At 44.3% G+C, this 23,839-nt stretch overlaps 1 protein-coding gene across 8 annotated transcripts in view; it reads right to left on the bottom strand.

Moving 5' to 3' along the window:
* Nucleotides 1–1,982: 1,982 nt before the first annotated feature.
* The window catches only part of FAM20B (FAM20B glycosaminoglycan xylosylkinase), a 44,083-nt gene continuing 22,226 nt past the window's right edge, over nucleotides 1,983–23,839 (bottom strand). For all 8 annotated transcript variants that reach the window (XM_047076942.1, XM_047076939.1, XM_047076943.1 and 5 more), the window contains 5 exons: nucleotides 22,275–22,384; nucleotides 8,931–9,102; nucleotides 8,517–8,708; nucleotides 7,121–7,180; nucleotides 1,983–5,854 (listed from right to left, as the gene is read on the bottom strand). In XM_047076942.1, the coding sequence (XP_046932898.1) occupies nucleotides 5,623–5,854; nucleotides 7,121–7,180; nucleotides 8,517–8,708; nucleotides 8,931–9,102; nucleotides 22,275–22,384 (766 nt within the window). In that variant the 3' untranslated portion in view covers nucleotides 1,983–5,622. The remainder of the gene's footprint in view (nucleotides 5,855–7,120; nucleotides 7,181–8,516; nucleotides 8,709–8,930; nucleotides 9,103–22,274; nucleotides 22,385–23,839) is intronic.

Genomic DNA, 23,839 nt, shown 5'->3' on the forward strand with positions numbered 1-23,839 from the left:
ACCTACAGAATGGCATAATAGAAGTCGCTTGACAGGGAAGCTGTGAGCGTTCGTGAGCTCATTCAGCTACATGTTAACTGTTATTACATATGCCCCAGCCTGGATGAAGCTGTGGATGGTTTATAGGGGAGGCTTGAATGATTTTATTTATACTAGTGATGTTTGTAAGTGGATTTATGGTGACAAAATTACTAATATTAACACTGGTTTCTTTTAAAAAAACCCAGGTTTTAAAACAAAATAACTGTCTCTGCTTGTAACTTTCATGTAGGACTAACTGCTAATCTCTGCAGTGTTTTGATTTAAGTTTAGCATTTAGTGGTAAATAAAGCAGGTAGCTGGAAAGTTCCTGGACAAACACCTTAATTTCAAGAAGACATTTTTTTCCTAAAAAGTAAACATTTTTCCCCCGCCTTTGTCAGTTCCACGTAGAAACAACGGATCCCAACACCAGTTTTTAGACAAGCTTCCAGTTTAAATAAATTGCTGACATTTTTCTCAGGGCTTGGAGGCGGTTTGGGGGCCAGCCTAGGAGCACGGGATCTCATAGTTGCCGGTGACATCTAGAGGCTGTTGTGAAAACTACAGGCAGCCACGACAAGTAGTAAGCAAACTCCTACTTGTGCTACTCAAGCGTGGTCCGGGGACCAGCAGCACTGGTGTCGTCCAGGAGCCTGTTAGAAACGCAGACTCAAACCTACTCAACCCAAATCTGCATTTCAACAAAGTCTAAGAGAAAATGGGCACTCAACACCTCTACTGAGGTCACTGAAATGGGACCAAGCTTTGCAATAGACATCTTCCCAACCCTGCTGGAGACAGAACACAATCTGTCCCGAGACAATCTTTGAGTAAAACTCAAGCCTTTATCTCCAATTAAACTTGCACGTAAAAAGCAAACACTGAAACCATAAAATCGTTTCAGAGCTCACCTGTGCACCGGTGGCTCCTCCGTTTAAGGTCTATACTGAAGAGCACGTGACAACACAGCAGACTCAGAGTGTCCTCTCCAGAGACGGAGTGCACCTGATGAAAGCCACAGGAAACCCCGAAAGGGATAAAACAGTGCAGGCCCAGGAGGCTGTGCACTTCGGAAGTCGGGGTTGTACACACACGGCTAGCCTGGATCAGTCTCCGCTTCCGCAGTGTAGGTTCTGCCTACCTCTCACCCCCCGCCCCGCGCCCCCGACCCTCTGGGATTCGTTCCCGCTCCCGTTCCTCCTGTAATTCATTTCCATCGTTCCCGAAACGCTCGAGTGCTTCAGTTCTCTTCTGTTGGGACTGTGAGTTCTGAGGGGTCACCCACAGCCCAGATGTCTACCAGAGACCAAATAAAGCCTCCCTACTCCCAGTCGTCTTTTTCAAGCTTTAATACCAGTCTTTCTGACACGCTTGAGAACGAAGCCTGAATCTCACCAGGAAGAGGATCACGTGCGGGGGGTGGTGTCAGTGACCGGGCCTCCCACTGCTATCCAAATGCACGACAAAAACTGGCGCAAAACTGTGGCAAAGCAAGCAAAAAATCCTTAAAGCGCCTCCTCAGCTAGTTGAGGTTTATGATGCTGGATTTCTATTTCCCAAGTTAAAAACCTGGGTGTCCTAAGAATAATAATCAGGGGCCCTGGCTCTTCTCCGTGCCTCTATGGTACCATACTGACAAGTCTTCAGGGTTTGTGATTCTTTACTTCTAAAGAAGCTGCAAGAGTGGACTGAACTACTAAGTATACAAATAGCGCCTACGAATTATCTAATGGGACCTTCTGGTAGAGTCACAACCTGCTATGGGCCTTTTGAAGACTGGTAAGGAAGTGCACAGGTCTCACTCGTCGGATGTCGTGCAACAGCCCCCGCGGAAGTTTACGTGGGTGTAGAAGATGTAATTTTTTTCTGTCCCCTAACAAAACAGGAAATTGGAACAGAAAAACACTGAAAGTATCCTGAAACAAGGGGAAAAAAGGAATCAGAGGAAAAGATGCTACATCAATACTTAATAAAATCTTTATTTTTCTTCAGAATTGAAACCCATAGAACACATTAGAAATTTAGGTGCATATCTGTCTTGTTTGGTGTCTTCCCAAGCCCCACCTCTATTTGTGCAACAGCTCTGAGAGGAAATCCTTGGCAGATCAAAACGGAGGGTACTGGTTCCCACACCTCCTCTTAAGCAAATAAATTAGCTTCCCAGTAAGTTATTCCCAGTTCCCCGCCCCCCACCGCAATCATTGTGTACTTGTAACACCTTGGTTCCTTAGAAACCTGTGGCAGTAGAGTCCCCGGCCCCTGCCTTTGCAACCCAGACTTGAGGAATCGAAGGGAGAAAACCTGGCCTTCCCCGGACAATAGGTTTCACGAAGTCAGGTCTGTGTGGCTCGTTCGTGTGCCTAGCCACGGCTGGCTCAGCGGAGCGGCTCAGCGGGCGCCTGCTCAGTGAATGGTCTTTGTCACTTGGGGTCCACTCTCAGAGACTGAGAAGAGAACCTTTCACTAGCTTCAAGTTCTTCAGCAACATAAGTCAGTGCTTCCCTGTGTCAAAATAAATACATTTTTTTCTTGCTACAATACATCTACGATTATATACATACGTACGCCTTTACTCATGTTTCCTGAAGCTCCAGCTCATAAGGTAACTCTTACCAGACAGCTCGCTGACAGATGCTGTTTTCCTGTCACTGGTCAAACAAGAATACAGGGACCATTGAGAATGGAAGCTGAAGGATATGGTGGATGGGAAGGGAAAGCCGGAAGTCTTTTTTTTTTTTTTTCCTTTCTTTTAAGAAAAAGAAAAGATGAATTTCCTTGGGAGAATTTGTTGTTCAGGTGACACTGGAAAGTTGCCACGTACACAGGATTCATCTTTTCTAAAATAATATGCAATGGATGTACCTGAATTCTTCCATTTCCTCCTTAAATTTCATTTGACACATCAGTCCTCAGTGCAACAGGGAGAAATGCCTTATTAATCTATTATTGAACAAAACTCTGAGCAAATCAGATCCTATTAATTTGTTTTGCACAGACAATTATTTACATCCAAACCCACAACATAACCTCGTATTAAAGAATAATTTAGAATGTAACTTCCATACCCATATTTCCCCAAACTCTGGAAGAAACGTATTTAGGAAGTGGGAGGAGGTAAGGAAATGGCAGGCAGTCCTGATTCTCCTCGTCTGACAATATTAAAACGTACCCATGTCTACCTTTACACGTTCCCCCAGGCACGCTCAACCTCGGGCTGTCCGAGAACACTTCCAGCAACTTGTCTGAGTATAATAGCGCTAAATAAACCACAAAGAGGACAGGGTCACAGAACTTAAAAAGATATCTACCTCCATTTTCAAAGAGAATTTAGTTTTTCTGAATTTTAGGGCTATAAGCCTATGCTTGGTTTTTCCAAGATGTGCCTAAACATGCTTTCCTAGCTTAATCCAATCCTGATTAGAACATGAATCTGTTCTAAGAGTCTTGTCATGACCACCCTATTAGCATATGACTTCAACCACGATAGATCTGAACACCTCTTAAGATCATGAAGTTTAAAACAGTAGAAAAGAGAATTAAATTAAACATTTCTGCAATGTTTTGAAAAAAAGGATGTGACATTTTCAAAGCAGCTCTCCCTCCTGCTTTTTTCCTTAGCAGTATCTTCTACCCTCAACATTATGAATGAAGTTCCCAGTTCGAGACCAATTCTCGCCCATCCCACTGGGACACACTCCCGGTGCCACGTGTCTGCAGGAGCACCGATCCGTCATTTAGTTCGACTAACATTCACCCACGCGGGCGGCGCCGGCCTCCTCCCGCCATCTGCCTCCGGCCAGCTCCCTGATACTCTGGGTCAGCACTACCCAAGGTGTTCTCAGGCTCAACTGTGAATTTCACTTGATACACACTGTAAATGGCCTTAAAAATCGGAATCTAAGGCCTCCTTTTGTTGACCCGACTTCAGTGTTTTGTGCTAATACCTGTCTTCTTAAATTCCTTTTTCAAGGAGCCCAACCCATTCTTGTGTATGTCTCGAAACGTACATACAAAGCACAAAAGCATCCTGACCTCATGCTATTGTTACGTGGTGACAGGTTACTTAGCGGCCTTTCAATGCGAGAAAATCAGGGCGTACATTCTAGGCTGTTTTCGAAAGGGTGGCTGCCTGACACCGGTCTCCGATGGCTGGCATTAAATCGGCTCGCCCACACGCTTTAAGTACCAGTCTCTGCTTGACAGAAGTGAGAAGCTGGACCAGCACCCGGACAAGAGGCAGGAGAGATGGGTCCCCCGGTGGGCGGGCGCACCGAGCCTGTCCCCCTGGGGCCCTGTGCTTTACCGCAACTGCTTACGGGTCCGAGTCGCTCTGCAGGAACACAGACCACACTGAGCCCGGGTCGTGGGCAGTGAGAGGACACGGGGAAACGATCCCACACCACCGGTTCAGAACGCCCGATGAAATGAAATGAGGACGTTAGGGCTTGATATAAATCAAAATCTTAAGGCCCTTCCTGGTGACCTCCTTAATTTTAAGGCTCAGAATGCTTAAAATTTTTGTTCCCAATCTTCCGCAAGGCCCAAGTCACAGGACAGGTCCAGCCGCCAGCAGGACGAGCACCGTCCGCTCCGGGAGCAAGCTGGTTGTTCTCACGAGAAAGGCACAAACAGCATTGCCATTCTCTCGGGAACAGAGGCTTCGGTGACCAAATGCCTTAAAGGCTGAGGTGGAAATTCATTTCCGAAAAGAAATCAGGATGGCAGAGATCACAGGCAACTTCACTCTTATTCAAGGTATCACCTCAATTCGCTTTGTTAATTTAGAAAAGATGTGCCTGCTTGGGGCAAAAGGGAAAAAGAAAGTCTCCGTGAGAGAATCACACTTGGACAACTTCCGGGGTAACTGGGACACCACCGTGGGAATGCGGGTCTCGCTGAGGTTCGAGTCACGTCTGCGTTTACGCACCTGCCAGGGGGGCTTCTCCGATTCTGGTTCTGCCCCTTCTTCCCTCCTCTAAACTATCCAGAAGAACACTACCACCCAATCACTTAGGAAGGAGCCCGGGCGTCTTTCCCGCCTTTGTCTTTCCCACTAATTCTATCCTAAAAACATATCCCTCCCAGGAGAGCATGCTATTTGGGCTCAACAGAACGCCAGGTCTTACTGGCTGCTACTCCTCAGGAGGCAGGAAAACTCCCAACTGGACTAGTCCTGGTTGCAAAAGGACTCAAGAGATTACAAAGTGTTCTCAGAAAATCCACAGGTGTGGAGAAAGGACTAGAAGATGAACTCGAACTACACGCTCCAGAACCAACCCCAGCATTAACCCATCCAGGCGCCACACCTCGATCCACCCTTTGGCACGTGAGTTAGGACGGACCAAACAGGAGGCCCACCGCGGGGGTGCGCAGATGCCGAGGGGGTCGGGTGGTCTGGCAGGAAGGCTCCTGGGGTCTGCAACCTGTCGTCTCTGCTTTTGTTTCTCCTACAGAAATCACCAAAGGAATCCAAGGCCACCCTGTCCCCTGTCACCCAGAGCTTGCCGCCGGCCGTTTCCAATCCATCGCATACCATTTGGAAGTGATTGTGCTGTTTCTCTAGCTTTGTAAAAAGTAGTTTCACTTATTTTGTGTGGCGAATTACAAGTGGGAAAGAGGCATCCTGTCTTCCACCAGCACAGCGTCCGCCCCAAACTGGTCAGTGCACTGCTTCACGGTGGCCAGGACGCTCAGGAGCCGCTGGTCCACGGCGTCCAGGTGAGGCTCAGACAGCACGGGGGAGATGGGGTCATGGGCCATGGCGGATTTTAAGGCAGACTTCAGCACACCATTCTTTAGGTAGTTCAGTCTGTTCCAGGTAGAAACCCGAATGCTGCAAGAAAGTTTTAAGGCAGATTACATAAAACCGCTTACTATCAAAAGGAGTTTAAAGCTGGCTTGGTAGGCAAAAGTCAAGAAATAACCGGGGCGCCTGGGGGGCTCCGTCGGTTGAGAGTCCGACTCTTGGTTTCAGCTCAGGTCATGATCTCGAGGTTTCGTGAGATCGAGCCCCGCGCCGAATTCTGCACTGGCAGCGCGGAGCCTGCTTGGGATTTTGTCTCCCTCTCTCTGCTCCTCCCCGACTCGTGCTGTCTCTGCCCCTGCCCCTCTCAAGGTGAATAGATAAAAATTAAAAAAAAAAAAAATTATGTAGAGACACCTGGGTGGCTCAGTCAGTTAAGCGTTGGATTCTTGATTTTGGCTCAGGTCGTGATCTCATGGTTGGTGGGATTGAGCCCCGCATCAGGCTCTGCGCGGACAGAGTGGAGCCTGCTTGGGGTTCTCTCTCTCTCCCCCTGTCTCTGCGCCTCCCCTGCTTGTGTGCTCGCTCTCAAAATAAATAAATGAACTTAATAAAATAAAATAATAAAATAATACCAGCAATAATAATCTGAAATGGAGCTCTGAGAGCCCGGTTCTTTCTCTCATTTTGATTTACCTTTTAGTTTCTTTGTTTTCTAATACAGACTTAAAAAAAAAATAAATTACTAAGTGACTATGAAAAAGTTACTTCTGGTTTACACAACTTCAAATCGAGATATGCAGGGGCGCCTGGGTGGCTCAGCCAGTTAAGCGTCCGACTTCGGCTCAGGTCATGATCTCACCATCTGTGAGTTTGAGCCCTGCGTCGGGCTCTGGGCTGACAGATCGGAGCCTGGAGCCTGCTTCAGATTCTGTGTCTCCCTCTCTCTCTGACCCTCCCCCATTCATGCTCTGTCTCAAAAATAAACATTAAAAACAAAACCAAATCGAGATATGCAAACTTCAGGTGGTCTGTAGTGAGGAAGTGAGAGGACCTCAAACCCCAAGGTAAACAATACAGCAGCCAGGGATGCAGACTGTACTAGATTTTTGCTGGACAGAGGACTATTTTCTGATAGTAAAACAAATGTGAATATATATTATTGAACAGACTGAAAATTTCTATTCATACAAAATTTGCAGTGACTTTTGAATTCCAGGGGTTCTGGGTTGGAAAAGCATAAAAAGCACTTGGTCAGGTATTAGGAAGTCTTAAGGCCAAGGAACCTACTGTACTGTTCCCTGAGCCTGGAAAGGAAGACAACACTGGCCGATGTATTTGATGTGCGTAACTTACATGCAACACTGATAGAGGGGGGCAAGAATGCTTCTCTCATCCAGTGACGGGTTCCCAAAGCTGAAAATCAAATTAAAACTTAGTGAATTAGTTAGTGGCACCAGTTCCCCGCTTAGCATCAGGGCAAGAGCAAATTCTCTAAGAAAACCCAAATGTGATCCTAGATAATTTCATGCTCCCACGGCTCAAATCACTTAAATTAAAAATAAACAGGGCATGACCAATTAGACATGGGATCCCTAACAGCCTGTACCGCAGTATCCAACAACAAATGCCCTCATTTACAAGGCTCCTCTCTTCTAGAAGCCAGCTACGGCAAGGTGCTGAGGCATAACCACATAACACAGGGTGGAGCCCGGGGACCAAAGGGAGGGCCTGAAGACCCCGAAACCTAGAAAGGCTTTAAGGGCGGGAAGAGAAATAAACACTAGTCACATGATTCCCACTTGCTCTACTTCAAATCACCAATCAGAACAGAGCTGGCTCATCTATTCCTACAAGAAAGTAGATGGCCAGATTCAGACAGGAGAAGCTGCTCGGAAGGCTGACAGTGATTCCAAGCAGATGTAAAAATGATCTTAGCAGTAATTCAGAATGAATGAGAAGTGGTTCCAGAAAAACCCACTCTGTGCTAGAAGCTCACCCTAACAGCCTGGAAGGTCTGGCGGCCCTCAGCACAGCGCAGGCCCTCAAATAATAAATGGCGAAGACGGAGTGCCTGGGGGACTCAGTCGGTTAAGTGTCTGACTCTTGATTTTGGCTCAGGTCCATGATCTCACGGTTTGTGAGATCGAGCCCCACATCGGGCTCTAAGCTGACCATGCAGAGCCTGCTTGGGATTCTCTCTCTGCCCCCCTCCTGCTCTCTCTCTCTCCCTCTCCCTCAAAATAAACATTAAAAAAGGAAAAAAAAAAAAGGAACTGCTCTTCTCATGATCATAAAAAGTCTGGGCCTAGACTGCCATAAATGAAGCAAAACATCCTATCGAACAAATTAATTCTTTAAACCGCATGACCCTTTGGACAGAATCAACTTAAGAGTAATTAAATTTCATGTTCTATTAAATATGTATTTCTCAAGACTCAAAACCTCGTCAAGGGAGAGTGACACAAGCAGCGAGCGAAAAATCAAAGACCCTGTTGTCCCGCAGTCTGTGTTGAGAATCACAGTCTTTGCCTCCTAGGGAAAAACCCCACTTCTCCACTTTTTAAAGCCCTCAGACCCGAGGGTGGAGGGCGTACAGATGGAAGGATGGGCGCCAAGGGCGAAGACCCTGACCGAAAACGGGAAGGACGCCTTCTGGCGACTGCGTTCTGGACGTTTTCCAGGGCACCCACGAACGCGCCCTTGTACGCGCAGAATCCCTGAACTGACGAGGATAGCCGCGTGGCCCTACCTTTTGGCATTATCAAGAAGGATGAGCATGCTAGCGCCTTCGTCGTCTTGAAAACTCTCATAGTGATGGCGGTCAGCGTTGCCAATCAGGTAATCGAAGACTGCGGTGTCGATGATGTCCAGGAGGCGAGGGCCGGAGTCGTAAGGGGACGTTTTCTTCACGGCGTCGCAGTAGCTCTCGTCGTACTCCCACCTGGAGGCGAGGGGCACCGCCGGGGGTATTTACCGGGCGCCCGCGCTCTACCTGGCACCGTTTCAAACACAGAGAAGAGACGTCCCCGCCTGGCGGGCTGCCCCCAACCCTCACCTCCCAGCCCTGTGTGGTCCTGGACGGAAGCCCCGGCTCCTACACGGCGCGGCGGCTGGCCGGGCACAGGCCAGAACGAGGTGGCGGCCCGGCCACAGGAGCACGCACCTGGCCAGTTTGCCCTCTCGGTAAGTCCTGCCCCACGGGTGTCGGTGTTTCTGCAGAGGCCACACATCCGGAAGCCACAGCGTGACAGACCCCTCCATCGTATCTCCATCGGCACAAGCTGGCTCCGTTTCTCGGCAGTAGTAACACTTCCCGTAGAAACAAGTATTATTTCCTAAAGCGGAGAAAGGAGCCAAATACACTTAAGGAAGAAAAGAAGACTCCAAGTTCTCCCCGACGGTGTCAAAGGGAGCAGCTAAGTGAACAAATACTGTGAGAACAATGATCCTGAATGATATTTCAACATCGATTTATTTTCTATACAGGAAATAAAGGCACACGGTGAGAAAACAACGTCGGAAGGCACAAAAGGACGTATTTGAAATAGTTCCTTGCCCTCTGTGTCCCTGCTAGCCAGTCCCTCTCCCAGGAGTCAAGTGGTGTCACAAGTATCTTTCCGAACTCACTTTAAGTAAAGAAAAGTCATGCCCTCTTCTCTTCGGTCAGGGCTGACACTGGCCGGAGCGCCCAGGGGAGGCGGAGTGGGCCTGCATGGGGTCAGGCTATGGGCTGGGAGTCTGGGTACATGGGGGTGGGAGTGGGGTGTAGCACAAATAAATACACTGAGGATAATGGGAACCAGGGTTCTCAGATGGAGAAGGGAGATTAACACACAGAAAGGGAGAAAACCAGAATAAATCTTGTGGTGTTGAATTAGAATTGGAACTCCTGGTTTGAGAGCTTTAACATACAGGTATAGAAAAACACACAGATGTTTGTGAGTGTATACATGCATATTTACACAGACGTGTGTGTGTACACAGCTTTCCAACCTCTGCCCCTCAAGAGAAAAAACCTGGAAACGATAAGCAAGCAGTAATGAGCACACTTAGCACTCCCATACTAGTTTCTAAATACCATTTTACTACTATCTTAAAAGGACCAAGGGCTCCTTGGAGAAACAGGTGACTCCAGGGTGGGGGCGGGGAAAGTACGAGACGGATCTGGGTCCTGTTGCTACGCCAGGTGTAAGGAAGCACTCAGAGAATGATGGGGACATTCCAAAACCCACTGGTCAAATCTGGGACAGTTGGAGCATCAAAGAAGTAACAACAAATTATAACTCTGAGTAAATTAAGAGTCTGAGAGTTCATAGTAATATCAACAAATAACTAAATCAACGTTGGTCACCGGGGGAGAGTTCTGCCCTTTAACAGAATGGAGACTATTAAGTCTAGAAAGAATGATAAAATTAGCAAATAACTATTTGACAACTATCACAGTAGTAACTGATTCAGGCAAGAATTATCAATGAATGTCAAACAAAACTGGTGGGTAAAAGTTCGATGAGGATAGAATATTTACAGTTCTAGAGTACCTCACAATAAAGTATTCAATAATTGCTAATAAGTATAAAATACTAACTTTACACTGGAGGAAGCTTACAGATGCCTACCATCAAGTGATAAAAGTTAACATCACCGGGGCGCCTGGGTGGTTCAGTCGGTTAAGTGTCCAACTTTGGGTTAGGTCATGATCTCACGGTTCGTGAGTTCAAACCCTACCTCTGGCTCTCTGCTGTCAGCGCAGAGCCTGCTTGGGATCCTCTATCCCCCTCTCTCTGCCCCGCTCACACATGTTCTCTCTCTCTGCTCTCTCAAAAATAAACATTAAAAAAGTTAACCTCACCTGTAATGGGGCACAGCAACAAATCTACATCATGTGCCTCCTGATATGATGTACCGAGAAGAGCACAATAGCACTTCTCTGGTATTCCCACCCAAACTTTAAATCACGAGGAAATATCAGACAAACTCAAATTAAGAGACACTCTATAGGAACACCTAGGTGGCTCAGTCAGTTAAATGTCTGGCTCTTGATCTTGCTCAGGTCATGATCTCAGGGTTCGTGAGTTCAAACCCCGCGTTGGGCTCTGCGTTGGAGATTCTCTCTCTTTCTCTGTCCCTCTCCAGCTCGTGTGCGTGGGTGCTCCCTCTCAAAACAAATAAACAAACGTTAAAAAAAAGAGAGAGATTCTATAAAGTAACTGGCCTGCACTGTTACCAAATGTTCAAAGTCATGAAAAAACAAGGAGAGTGAAGCTAAAATGACAACTAACACAACACACGATCCTAGACGGAGTTCTGGACATTACAGGGAAAGTGGCGAAATGTGAACAACGTCTGTGTGTTAGACGCTGATGCCGCATCAACGGCAAATAATCTCCTGATGTTGCCGACTGAATGCAGCTGTGTAGGAGGGTGTTCTGGTGCTTGGGAAATACTGAAGTCCTCATTCACTAGCGTATTCATGTCTGCACCCTATTCTCCAATGGTTGAAAACTGTTTAAGGAATCTGGGGGACTCTGGACCATCTCTGCAACCTTTGTATAAATCTAAAATTATTTCAAAATAAGAAGTTTAGGGGCACTGGGGTGGCTCAGTTGGCTAGGCGTCTGACTCTTGACTTCAGCTCGGGCCATGATCTCATGCTTTGTGAGTTCGAGCCCCACATCAGGCTCTGTGCTGAGAGTGCAGAGCCTGCTGGGGATTGTCTCTCTCTCCCTCTCTCTGACCCTGCCCCACTTGCTCTCCTTCTCTCTCTCAAAATAAATAAACTTAAAACAAAATTATTAAAAAGTAAATAAATAAAAAGTTTAGGGGCACTTGGGTGGCTCAGTCAGTTGAGCGTCTGACTTCGGCTCAGGTCATGATCTCGCGGTCCGTGAGTTTGAGCCCCGCGTCGGGCTCTGCGCTGACAGCTCAGAGCCTGGAGCCTGTTTCGGATTCTGTGTCTCCCTCTCTCTCTGCCGCTCCCCTGCTGGCATGCGCTCTCTCTCTCCCTCTCTCTTTCAAAAATAAGTAAACATTAAAGAAAATATTTTTAAAAAGTTTAAAAAACCAAGTCTAAAAGGTAAGTGATGTTTTCTTGGCCCTCCATCGCTATTAAATATAGCCATCAAATGAGCTAATTTCCTCCATGTAACCCCTTCACATACTCCTTGAATGACTGTTCATGTTCTCACGCACACGTATCCCTAAAGAGATGGGCAGCAATCAAACGTTCTGGTAATTCCAGCCCCCAGCACAGCACACACTCCATAGAAATAAAACCATTCCACGCCCACCCACAAACCTGATTATATCACTCTTGTACCTTAAAAACATTTCTAGGTAAAGAATAGTTGAATTAATTGAACAATATACCACATATATAATGTTTATAATTATAAAAATATAAACTTATAAATTTAACTTGATCCCATCAGAAATACGAGCAGATCAGGGCACCTAGGTGGCTCAGCTGGTTAAGTGTCCGACTCTTGATTTTGGCTCAGGCCATGATCTCACGGTTCATGAGATCAAGCCCCATGTTGGGCTCTGTGCTGGCAGCCTGGAGCCTGCTTGGGGTTCTCTGCCTCCTTCTCCCTGCCCCTCCCCCACTTGCACGCTCATGCTCACTTGTGTGCTCTTCTCTCTCCAAACAAAACAAAACAAAACAAAGAAATACCAACAGATCTTTTAGAGGGTAACTGGATAAGACGATTTTTAAGGTAATAAGGAAAAAGAAAAAAACTATTAGCAAACTCTTAAAATAAATCTCAAAGAGCGGGACTAACCCTCTCAAAACATACCATGACACCTCAATAATTAAACCATAGATCAACTCATGAACAGACAGGAGCAGAACAGGAAGTCCAGAAACTGAAACACATACAAACGAAGATTTATTTCAGGGGGAAAAAGACCACCGCTGTAGTAAGCTGGGATAACTACTGGGACAAGTGACAGCCACCCAGAAAAATGACACAAACAGCTGGGGCCATACTTCATCCACACACCAGGGTAAATTCTAACTATGTCAAAAAGTTAAATGTGAAAAATAAAACTATAAAAGTACTTAAAATTAAAAAGGCGGAATTCTCCCATCATCTTCGAGCAAGCAAGGCTAACTATGATTCAAAATCAGAAAATCTGTAAGAAAAGATGGATCGATCACATTCAAAACAAACAAAAAATTTCTATAACGCAAAATGATACCATAAGCAAAGTCAAAAAAAAGAACTGGGGAAAATATTTATATCTCGTATCACAAAGGGCTGTCTTCCCTATGTATGAGCTCTGATAATTTGGTAAGAGCAGTGGCAGAGCTGAAAATGAGCAAAGGATACACAAAGACAGGTAAAAGAAAATACAAACGGCTCTTAAACAAATGAAAAGATGATACATCTGAAAGACACAAAAGCCAAAGCTCGGTAACATGCTGTTTGTTGCTGATGCTAATGGAAAAGAGGGGTTCTCACGCATCACTACTGGGAACGTAAACTGGTTAACATCCGTGTAAAAGTACATGTGCCCTTTGACCCGGCGCTTTCGTTTCTGGATATATTTGATCATGTATGAAGTTATACATGTGTACATATTAATTCTGGGCAACACTGGTTGTAAAAAAAATACCGGAACTTGTATGTCCAATAAAGGTCTGCTTAAATGAGTCATGGCAGATCCATACAACAGAGCACTGTACAGCTGGCAAAACAACAAAAGAATGAAGAAGCTCTTTATATGATAATAGATTTCTAAGACATATTAGGTAAAAGAAGAAGATGCAAAAGTACGTACAGTATGACATATGTATTATAAAGTGGCAGAGTTAAATAAAAATATACATTCGTATTTGATACAAAAAAGGACATAAAGAAATTACTAACAGAGATGACCACTGGGAGGAAGGAGAAGGAATGGAGAGATGAGGGGGAAACTTTTCTTATAATCTTTCTAATACTTTTTAAAAATTCCGAGTTGTGTGAATGTCTTACTGATTCAAAAATTTTTTTTAAAAACAAGCAGAACACTGCAGCAAAGCCTGCTGCCTCTATGACAAAACCCAAACTCCTGAGTTTGCTAAGACCCTTTGCAACTGAATGGAGTATGGTGTACTGGCTGAGTGCGAAGTAGGGTCAGGTTTCTGGGGTTAAAATATGGACCGCAATTAGACGTGAGACTTAGACGTCATTAGACGTGAGACTTTGGGCATGTAATCTCACCTCTCTGAGCTTCCTCTGTAAAATGGACAGAGCAGCCCTCTTCCACTGGGTTGTGAAAAGCAAAAGGGATAACCCACAGTCATGCTCACCACGGAGCCTGACACAATGTCAGAGACCAATCAATGCCATCTACTTGTTATTAATCATCTGCCCTCCAATCTACCTTTCCAGACTTCAATATCCCTGTTCACTGCCATGAACCTAGGCTCTGAATCTTTTACTATTTCCTGGATGCATCAAGCTTTTACAACTGGTTTTCTGATCACCTTCGTCTCCATGTTCTCCTTGAATGAACCTGTAATAATCAAATCTATACTTCCGGTCCACACTTCTCAGCTAGGCTGTAGACTTCAGCACCTAAATGACCGGTCAACATTTACCCCTGGATGTTCCTGTCAAGGTAAGATTTTGTACCAAATTCCACTGTGTAGAACTGTAATTCTTGGGACACCGGCTGGGTATTCTACAATTCAACTCAGTTCTGACACTATCTACCCAGAGACAGCACCAGACTCCAAAAGTTAAAGTCTCAGTCCCACAAGAACGCAAACTTGTGCAGCCACTCTGGAAAATGGTATGGAGGTTCCTCAAAAAACTAAAAATAGAACTACCCTACAACTGAGCAATTGCATTTCTAGGCATTTATCCAAGGGATACAACTGTGCTGTTTCAAAGGGACACATGCACCCCCATGTTGATAGCAGCACTATCAACAATAGCCAAAGTATGGAAAGAGCCCAAATGTCCATCGATGGATGAATGGATAAAGAAGATGTGGTGTGTATGTGTGTATGTACACACACACACACACACACACACACACACACACACACACACACACAATGGAGTATTACTCGGCAATCAAGAAGAATGAAATCTTAAAAAAAAAAAGAATGAAATCTTGCCATTTGCAACTACGCGGATGGAACTAGAGAGTATTATGCTAAGTCAAATTAGTCAGAGAAAGACAAATATCATATGACTTCACTCATATGAGGACTTTAAGACACAGACAGATGAACACAAGGGAAGGGAAACAAAAATAATATAGAAACGGGGGGGGGACAAAACATAAGAGACTCTTAAATATGGAGAACAGAGGGTTACTGGAGGGGTTGTGGGAGAGGGGATGGGCTAAATGGGTAAAGGGATTAAGGAATCTACTCCTGAAATCATTGTTGCACTATATGCTAACTAATTGGGATGTAAATTTAAAAAATAAAATTAGAAATAAAAAAATAAATAAGAAAGATTAAGGGAGCCTGGCTGGCTCAGTTTGTACAGCATGTGACACCTTGATCTTGGGGTTGTAAGTTCAAGCCCCATACTGGGTATAGAGATTACTTAAAAATATAATCTCAAAAAAGTAAAATAAATAAAATAAAATTAGAAAGATTAAAAACTTAAGGGGAAAAAAAGTCTTAGTCCGACAAGACTGTGCTCCAATTCACATGCCAGTTGTAAGTCTAGGTGGTCACCTGGGCTTCTCACGGACTAGCTTAAAACTCAAGAGGTTTCTATAAGCCCTTCCTGGGGTCTGACTAATTTGCTAGGGCAGAAGAATATACACTGCGGAAAGGACAGTCTCTTCCGTAAATGCTGTTGGGAGAACTAGACAGCCACATGCAGAAGAATGAAACTGGACCACTTCCTTTTACCATACACAAAATTAACTCAAAATGGATTAAAGAGTTGAACCTAAGACCTGAGACCATAAAATGCCTAGAGGAACAGGAGGAGAAGAACATATAGGCAGTAAGCTCCCTGACATCGGTCTGGGTGATGATTTTTTTTGGATCTGACACCAAAAGCAAAAGCAACAAAAGCGAAAATGAACAAATGGGACTACATCAAACTAAAAGCTTCTGCACAGCAAAAGAAACCATCAACAAAATGAAAAGGGGCTGATATCCAAAATAAATAAAGAACTCTTACAATTCAATAGCAAAAAAACAACCCGATTTTAAAAAGTGAGAAGATCTGAATCAACAGCTTTCCAAAGAAGACATACAAGTGGCCAACAGTACACGAAAGGTATTTCACCAATCAACAAAACTAAAATGCAACCAAGAGAATGGGAGAAGACATTTGCTAATGACATCTCTGATAAAGGGTTAATACCCCAAATTGATAAAGAACTTAACAAACTCAACACCCAAAAAACAATCCAGTGAAGAAATGGGCAAAAGACATGAATAGACATTTTTCCAACGGAGACATCCAGATGGCTAACAGACACATGAAAAGATGCTCCACATCACTTATCATCAAGGAAAATACAAATCAAAACCACAATGAGATACCACCTCACACCTGTCAGAATGGCTAAAAAGAACAACTCAGGAAACAACATGTTGGTGAGGATGTGGAGAAAGGGGAACACTTTTGCACTGCTGGTGGGAATGCACACTGGTGCAGCCCCTCTGGAAAACAGTATGGAGGTTCCTCAAAAAGTTAAAGTAGAACTACCCTACGATCCTGCAACTGCACTACCAGGTATTTACCCAAAGGATTCAAAAATACAGATTTGAAGGGGCACATGCACCACCCCATTGTTTACAGCAGTGCTATCAACAATAGTCCAACTGTGGAAAGAGCCCGAGTGCCCATCAACTGATGAATGGATAAAGAAGATGTGGTATACATACACAACAGAATATTAGTCAGCCATCAAAAAGAATGAAATCTTGCCATTTGCAACGATGCGGATGGAGCTAGAGTGAAGTCAGTCAGAGAAAGACAAATACCATGTGACTTCACTCATATGTGGAATTTAAGAAACAAAACACACGAACATATGGGAGGACGAAAAAAAGAGAGAGGAAACAAACCATAAGAGATTCTTAAAGATAGAGAACAAACTGAGGGTTGATGGAGGGAGGTGGGTGGGGAATGGGCTAGATGAGTGATGCGTACTAAGGAGGGCACCTGTGATGAGCACTGGGTGTTGTATCTAAGTGACGAATCACTAAATTGTACTCCTGAAACCAATATCGCACTGTATGTTAACTAACTAAAATCCAAATGAAAATCTGAAAAGGGGAGCCTGGGTGGCTCAGTCAGTTGAGCATCTGACTCTTGACTTCAGCTCAAGTCATGATCTCATGGTTGTGAGACTGAGCCTGGTGTTGGGCTCCATGCTGGGTGTAAAGCCTGCTTACAATCCTCTCTCCTCCCTCTGCACCACCCACCCCCGCCACCATTCATGTTCTCTCCCTCTCTCAAAAGAATTTTTTAAAAAGAAAAAAGGTGTTTCACATTATTAATCACGAGAGAAATGCAAATCAAAACCACAATGAGATATCATCTCACACCTGTTAGAATAGGTATAATCAAAAGACAAAGTGTTGGTGAGGATACGGAGCAAAGGGAACCCTTGTGTACCGGGTGGGAATGTGAACTGATGTAGCCACCACGGTAAACACTGTGGAGGTTTCTCAAAAAATTAAAAAATGGAACTAACGTATGATCTAACAATTCTGAGTATTTACTGGAAAAAAAACCCCACCAACTTGAGGGGTTGGCGCCTCAACGTTCCCTGTGGCATTATTTACAATAGCCAAGATACGGAAACAACCTAAGTGTCCACCGATGAATGACTATTGCTGTATGTGTATGTATATGTGTGTGTGTGTATATATATATACGTATATATATATATACATATGTACATACATACATATGTATATATGTGTATATTTGTATATGTATATATACATATATGTATATATGTGTATATACATACACACACACACATATATACATACACACACACACACACACACACAAAATGAAATATTATTTGGCCATAAAAAAAAAAGAATGAAATCTTGCCATTTGCAACAACATGGATGGACTTTGAGGGCATTATGCTAAATGAAAGAAGCCAGACAGAGAAAGACAAATACCATCTGATCTCACTTACGTGTAGAATCTAAAAACAAAACCAAAAAACAATCCAAAACTAAGTTCTCAGATACAGAGAACAGACTGGTAGTTGCCAGAGGCGGTGGGGTGTACGGTGGGCGAAATGGAATAAAGTGGGTCGAAAGGTACAAACTTCCAGTTATGAAATAGGTTGTTCCTGGGGGTGTAAAGCACAGCATGGCGACTATAGTTAATAATACTACAATGAAACTTGCTAAGCGAATAGATCTTAAAAGTCCTCACCACAAGAAAAAATTCTGTAACTACGTACGGCAATGGATGTTAACTAGACATTGTGGTGATAAAATGTGAAGCCATTGCGATGTATACCTGAAACTAACATAAATGTTGTATGCCAATTATAGCTCAATAAAAAAAAAATTCCTGGAGAGGCTCATAGGAAAGCAGTTTACTCACTAGACTACTGGTTTATTACAAAGGATACAAAGCAAAAACCTGATGGAGATAAACAGGGCAAGGTTTCCAACAAAGGAGCTTCTGTCCTCATGGGGCCTGGCCAGTGGCATATGGAAGCATTCTGGTTCACTAATCTGGAAACTCCCAAATCCCATACTGCTGGCATTTTCATGGAGGGCTTTCTCAGAGAGGAACGGTCAATTATTAACTCTATTTTCAACACCCCTCTCCTCCCTGGAGAATGGGAGGTGGACGGTGGGGTGGTGGTGAAAATTCCAAGTTTCCAATTGTGGCTTGTCTCTTTGGTGACGAGCTCCCATCCAGGAGACATCCGGAAGCCCACGTGGTGTCACCTCAAGAGAACAAGAGACACCCCTGTGCTGTTATTGCTTAGGAATTCACCAGGGTTTTAGGAGTTCTGTGCAGGCACTGGGGGCAGAGCCAAATATACCTATTTCTTATTATTTCACACAAGGAAACGAAATGTCCAAAATTTGATTCACTGTCTTCCTCCTCTTCATCTCCCCAAGTCTGCTCCTTTGCACACATTCCTACGACAGCTAACAGCTTTGTTATACCCTGAGTCATCCAATCCAGGAACTTGGGAGTCATTCTTAATTTTTCCTTCTCTCTCAATTGTCCCACTCAGCCCAAATGTTCACAAATCCATTCCATTTTAATTCTCGAGTGTCTCTTAACTCTTCCTCTCTGCCGTCCTTACTCCGGTTCTGGCTCGTACCACACACGCGGTTCGCACACAGCCTCTATGTGCTCTCATCGCTCATCTCATCCCCTTCCCAACCTCATCCCCATCCTCCACAAAGCCGCCGCAGTTGGGTTTCCAAAATTCCATTCTGATCTTCCCGTGCTCCAGCTTTTTTAACGGCCTCCCACTGCCTAGGCAAAACGTCGCCACTTCTAAGCCTGGTGCGCAAGGCCCTTCAGTGACATCGTTTGGATCACCTGCCTTCCCCCCTCACCGGCACCACAGCCCCTTCACTTTAGCTAAATTACACAGTCTCCTGAGCTTGCCACAGGCTTCTCTCACTTCTCGTCACCTTGTCCATGCACCGCCCGCCACTTGGAACACGGTTAACTCAGGGAGCCCGTGCACCGGATGGGAACAAAATTACATTTTTATTTTCATTAGCTTCTATCTGAAACTTAGCATTTCCGTCAGTTATGATGGCAGGGAGCAAACCAGGGTGGTATTATCATCACCTGTGACTTTTTCACAGAAGAAATTAGACTTTTTGTATCATATTAGCACTGTTGCAGACAGCCCAAAGTATCATTCATACACAGTCTGAGATTATGATTATGATCTTGTTATTTCGTGTGTTAAGTAATAACAAAGCACATACTAGTATATCACAAACTGGCTTTTTCTAATTTTTGATAACAAAACTATATTTCAATATTATTGGTTTCATTTAGAATTCTATGTATCCTAATTTATGTATTTAAAAACATTATTTTGAGAAAAGCTCCTCTCTAGCATGCCAAGAGTCTATAGTACAGAAAAGGTTAGAGTCCGGACACCCAGGATGTGCCTTCCCACTCTGCCTTCCTGGAGGACTGCTATTCTCCCTATAAGACTTGAATGAAATACCACCTTCGCTATCGAACTGTCACCTTGACCCTCACATCTGCCCTTCCCTTCCACACGCTCACAGGCCCTCTGTATGTGTCTGGCTTCCTTGTTAGACGAAACTCCTGGAAGACAGGAAGGTGTTATTCATTTTTGTATATTCAGCACCTGGTTCAGAGCCTACCACACAGAAGTGAAACAGAATTTTGTTGAAAGAATGTCATTTTTTAAATGTTTATTTTTGAGAGAAAGAGAGACAGCGGGGAGGGGCAGAGAGAGAGTGGGGGACCCAGAATCCAAAGCAGGCTCCAGGCTCTGAGCTGTCAGCACACAGCCCGATGCGGGGCTCACAGCTTGTGTCACAAGCTGCGAGATCATGACCTGAGCCAAAGTCAGAAGCTTAACTGACTGAGCCACCCAGGCACCCCTGAAAGACTGTAAAAGAATATAAGCGGATGAAATATTTGAGAGTCTGAAAATCCGGGTCTGAGTCCTGGCTAACAAGTAGTAGCTATGTGACTTTGGGGAAGTCCTCTAATTCCTTCGAGCCTCTTTCTCAGGTGTGAAATATAGGTACATCTCCCTTACTTACTGCATTCTTTTGTCAACACGATCAAAATAAGGTAACTGTGTAAGTGCTTTGTTGAGCTGCAAGGGTCACATAGAACTTAGTTGTTATTATATGAAGTTATCTCATAACATATTTTTAAAAATTGTGCTAAGGTCAGCTCATTATTTAAAATCTACCTCCAGCCAAATCCGTCTACCTGCTGCTACAGATTGAATGTTTCTGTACCCCCAAGTTCATATGTTGAACCCCTAATCCCCAGTGTGCTGGCATTTGAAGGTGGGACTTCCAGGAGGAGCCCTCATGATGGGGTTCACGTCCTCGTAAGAAGAGACAGCAGAGATGATTCCTCTCTCATTCTCTCTGCCGTGTGAGGACACAGCAAGACGGTGGCTGACTATAAACCAGGAAGAGTGTCCTCACCAGAACCCAACTGTGCCGGCACCCTCATCTAGGACTTCCAGCCTCCACGACTGGGAGAAATAAATCTCCACTGTTTAAGCCACGTGGTCCATGAGATCTTCCGGCAGCGCCCACTGAGACGCTGCTCTGTGCTGAGGGTGCGTCCAGAAGCTCATTCCCCAAGTGTGCCAACCCCACGCACTGGCCTGTCTCTATGCCCTCGCTCCGTTCTTCCTGTTACTTCGCCTGATGCCCAGCGAAGACGCTGCCTGGGCGCCTCCTACCGATGCTTCAATACTCAGTCTCAGTGACAATAACATCCTCTACAAACCTTTTTCTGGCCTCTCCCTCTCCCACCCCTCGCACCGTGTCTGAGAGTTAACCTTCTGTGAGTCTCCAGAGAGCAGAGGCTCTGGCCTATTCTTGACCTCCTCTCATCCAGCAGGAACTTGTGTTTGCCTGAGCATAAAATTGGACAGGCAAAGATGATTAGAAAATATATGAAACAAATCATGACACTGTGTGTTTTTGCTTATTTGTAAGAACAGTGTAGCTTGGCCTTCTATGTTTAAATTCTGAATGATGAATCTGTCATAAGCCCTTTAAATACTCAATTTCACCTCATTGGAAATATAAATCCATTCATTCTAGCCAAGCAAGCTGAAATTCATCTCGCAATGCTGTTTTGATAGTCATATCATAATGCAGAGCACTGTGTCATTGAAAATGTCACCACGATGAGGCTGAAACAAGAGCCCCCAGCACCTCTGAATCCCTCCTGTTCTCACTGTGCCCACAAGGAGAACTGGAGTGAGAATTTAGCTCAGAGTCCTCACCCTGGAGTGAGAAGACAGAGAACGGAGACCAGAGGGACCACAGCCAGTTCCATGTACAGCGAGTTATAGGCTGACCCTTTCAGAGCAGAAGGCAGCGGTGATCTTTCAGGCCCACACGCAACCCTACAAGGGCATTTCTGACCCTCTTACAGGCTTGCCTTAGGGTTTCCTCAATTCTAAGGAGATAGTTCCCAAGAAAGGACATGTATAGGAAAAACACCTCCAAGTCAATAATACACATTCAGGCTAAAATTTAAGTTTGAGATTTACTTTGAGATCAAGCAGAAGGAAAAGAAGTTATCACCTGCTTACACTATCAGTAAACTATGTCACTTCCTACTTCACAGACACAACAAAGCACACATCAGGCAAAACTTTCGCTTTCTGGCCACCTGCCGTCAGATCTGTTTCCCCCAGTGACCTGAGAACAAGTTACCTGATTTGGTTTTGTGCTCCCTTGAGTTCTTCAGTTCCTGAAAGTCACAAACCAGCTTGCGCCATGATAGTTAATAACTTATTAACTACTCCTCTATTTAAACGTCCTCTATAATCTTCTTACCTACGGTTAGGAAGGTGCTCAACAGCTGCTCCGTGGCAACAGGCTTGATCTCTGTCCGCAGATTAACAAATCTGCCAACCACTAAGGGCGCTCGGCGGAAACCCAGGATCCTGGTTTGGGAGGTTGAAGAACAGAAGAGAAAAATCTGTGGGGGTGTATTTGACAAAGTAGTCTTAAAAAGATATTGTTGTTTCATAGGTAAATGTATATATTTTGAAGATTTTATTTGTAAGTAATCTCTACCCCCAACATGGGATCGAACTCATGACCCCAAGATCAAGGGTCGCACGCTCTACTGACTGGGCCAGTCCAGTGCCCCTGCGGGTCAGTCTATTTTAAAGGTACGTATATATATGAGCTTAATATCAAGATGTAGGTCATTTATTTTAATATGTACTTTAGCAAAAGGGATAAGGCAAATCTGGCCAAATGTGGACAGTTGCTAAATCGGGGAAATAGATACACAGGTTCATTATACCGTTCTAATTTGTTAGAAATTTTTCATAATAAAAAATTTTAAATAAATTTTAACAAAGCATTAAAAAATGGGCTTAAATACAGAGAAAGACAGATACCATATGTTTTCACTCTTATGTGGATCCTGAGAAACTTAACAGAAACCCATGGAGGAGGGGAAGGAAAAAAAAAAAAAAGAGGTTAGAGTGGAAGAGAGCCAAAGCATAAGAGACTCTTAAAAACTGAGAACAAACTGAGGGTTGATGGGGGGTGGGAGGGAGGGGAGGGTGGGTGGTGGGTATTGAGGAGGGCACCTTTTGGGATGAGCACTGGGTGTTGTATGGAAACCAATTTGACAATAAATTTCATATATTGAAAAAATAAAAATAAAAAAAATAAAAAATAAAAAATGGGCTTAAATCCATACATAGGTTCAAAGCTTTGGGCAAAACAGCACACTGGCAGGAAACTATCAGATTAATCTGAAGGATTAACCCATAGGACTACTTAAATACAGATACACGCGAAGATAACTTCTCTCTAATGGTCTAAAGTATAACCTTATGGTTGAGCAAAATCATTTTTTAAAAAATGAAATTTACCGGCAAAAAAATACACACTCACTGAAGAAAGTTGGAGGGGCAGGACTTGGAACACACAGAATCGTTATGATGAAGAAAATAAAGATCACCCATAATTCCACAGCCCAGAAATAACTATTGGACTTTTGGCATATGAGCATTTTTTCCTTTACACACATATATAAAAACATACACACTCTTGTGTATACACACAATGGAGATTATACTATACCCAATTTTGTATCCTGCTTTGCATTCATCATTATATCATGAGCCTTTTCTCATGTCATTATAAAACTTTTAAAAACAGCTGTGTAGGAGAGCCTGGGGTGGCTCAGTCGGTTAAGTGTCCAACTTCAGCTCAGATCATGATCTCACAGTTTGTGGGTTCGAGCCCCGCATCAGGCTCTGTGCTGACAGCTCGGAGCCTGGAGCCTGTTTCGGATTTTGCGTCTCCCTCCCTCTCTGCCCCTCCCCCACTCGCACTCTGTCTCTGTCTCTCTCAAAAATAAATATTGAAAAAAATTT

The sequence above is a fragment of the Lynx rufus genome, unplaced genomic scaffold (assembly GCF_022079265.1).
Source record: "Lynx rufus isolate CCGP_SWC_20201006 ecotype Redwood Valley unplaced genomic scaffold, mLynRuf1.p SCAF_15, whole genome shotgun sequence".
Lineage (NCBI taxonomy): Eukaryota > Metazoa > Chordata > Mammalia > Carnivora > Felidae > Lynx > Lynx rufus.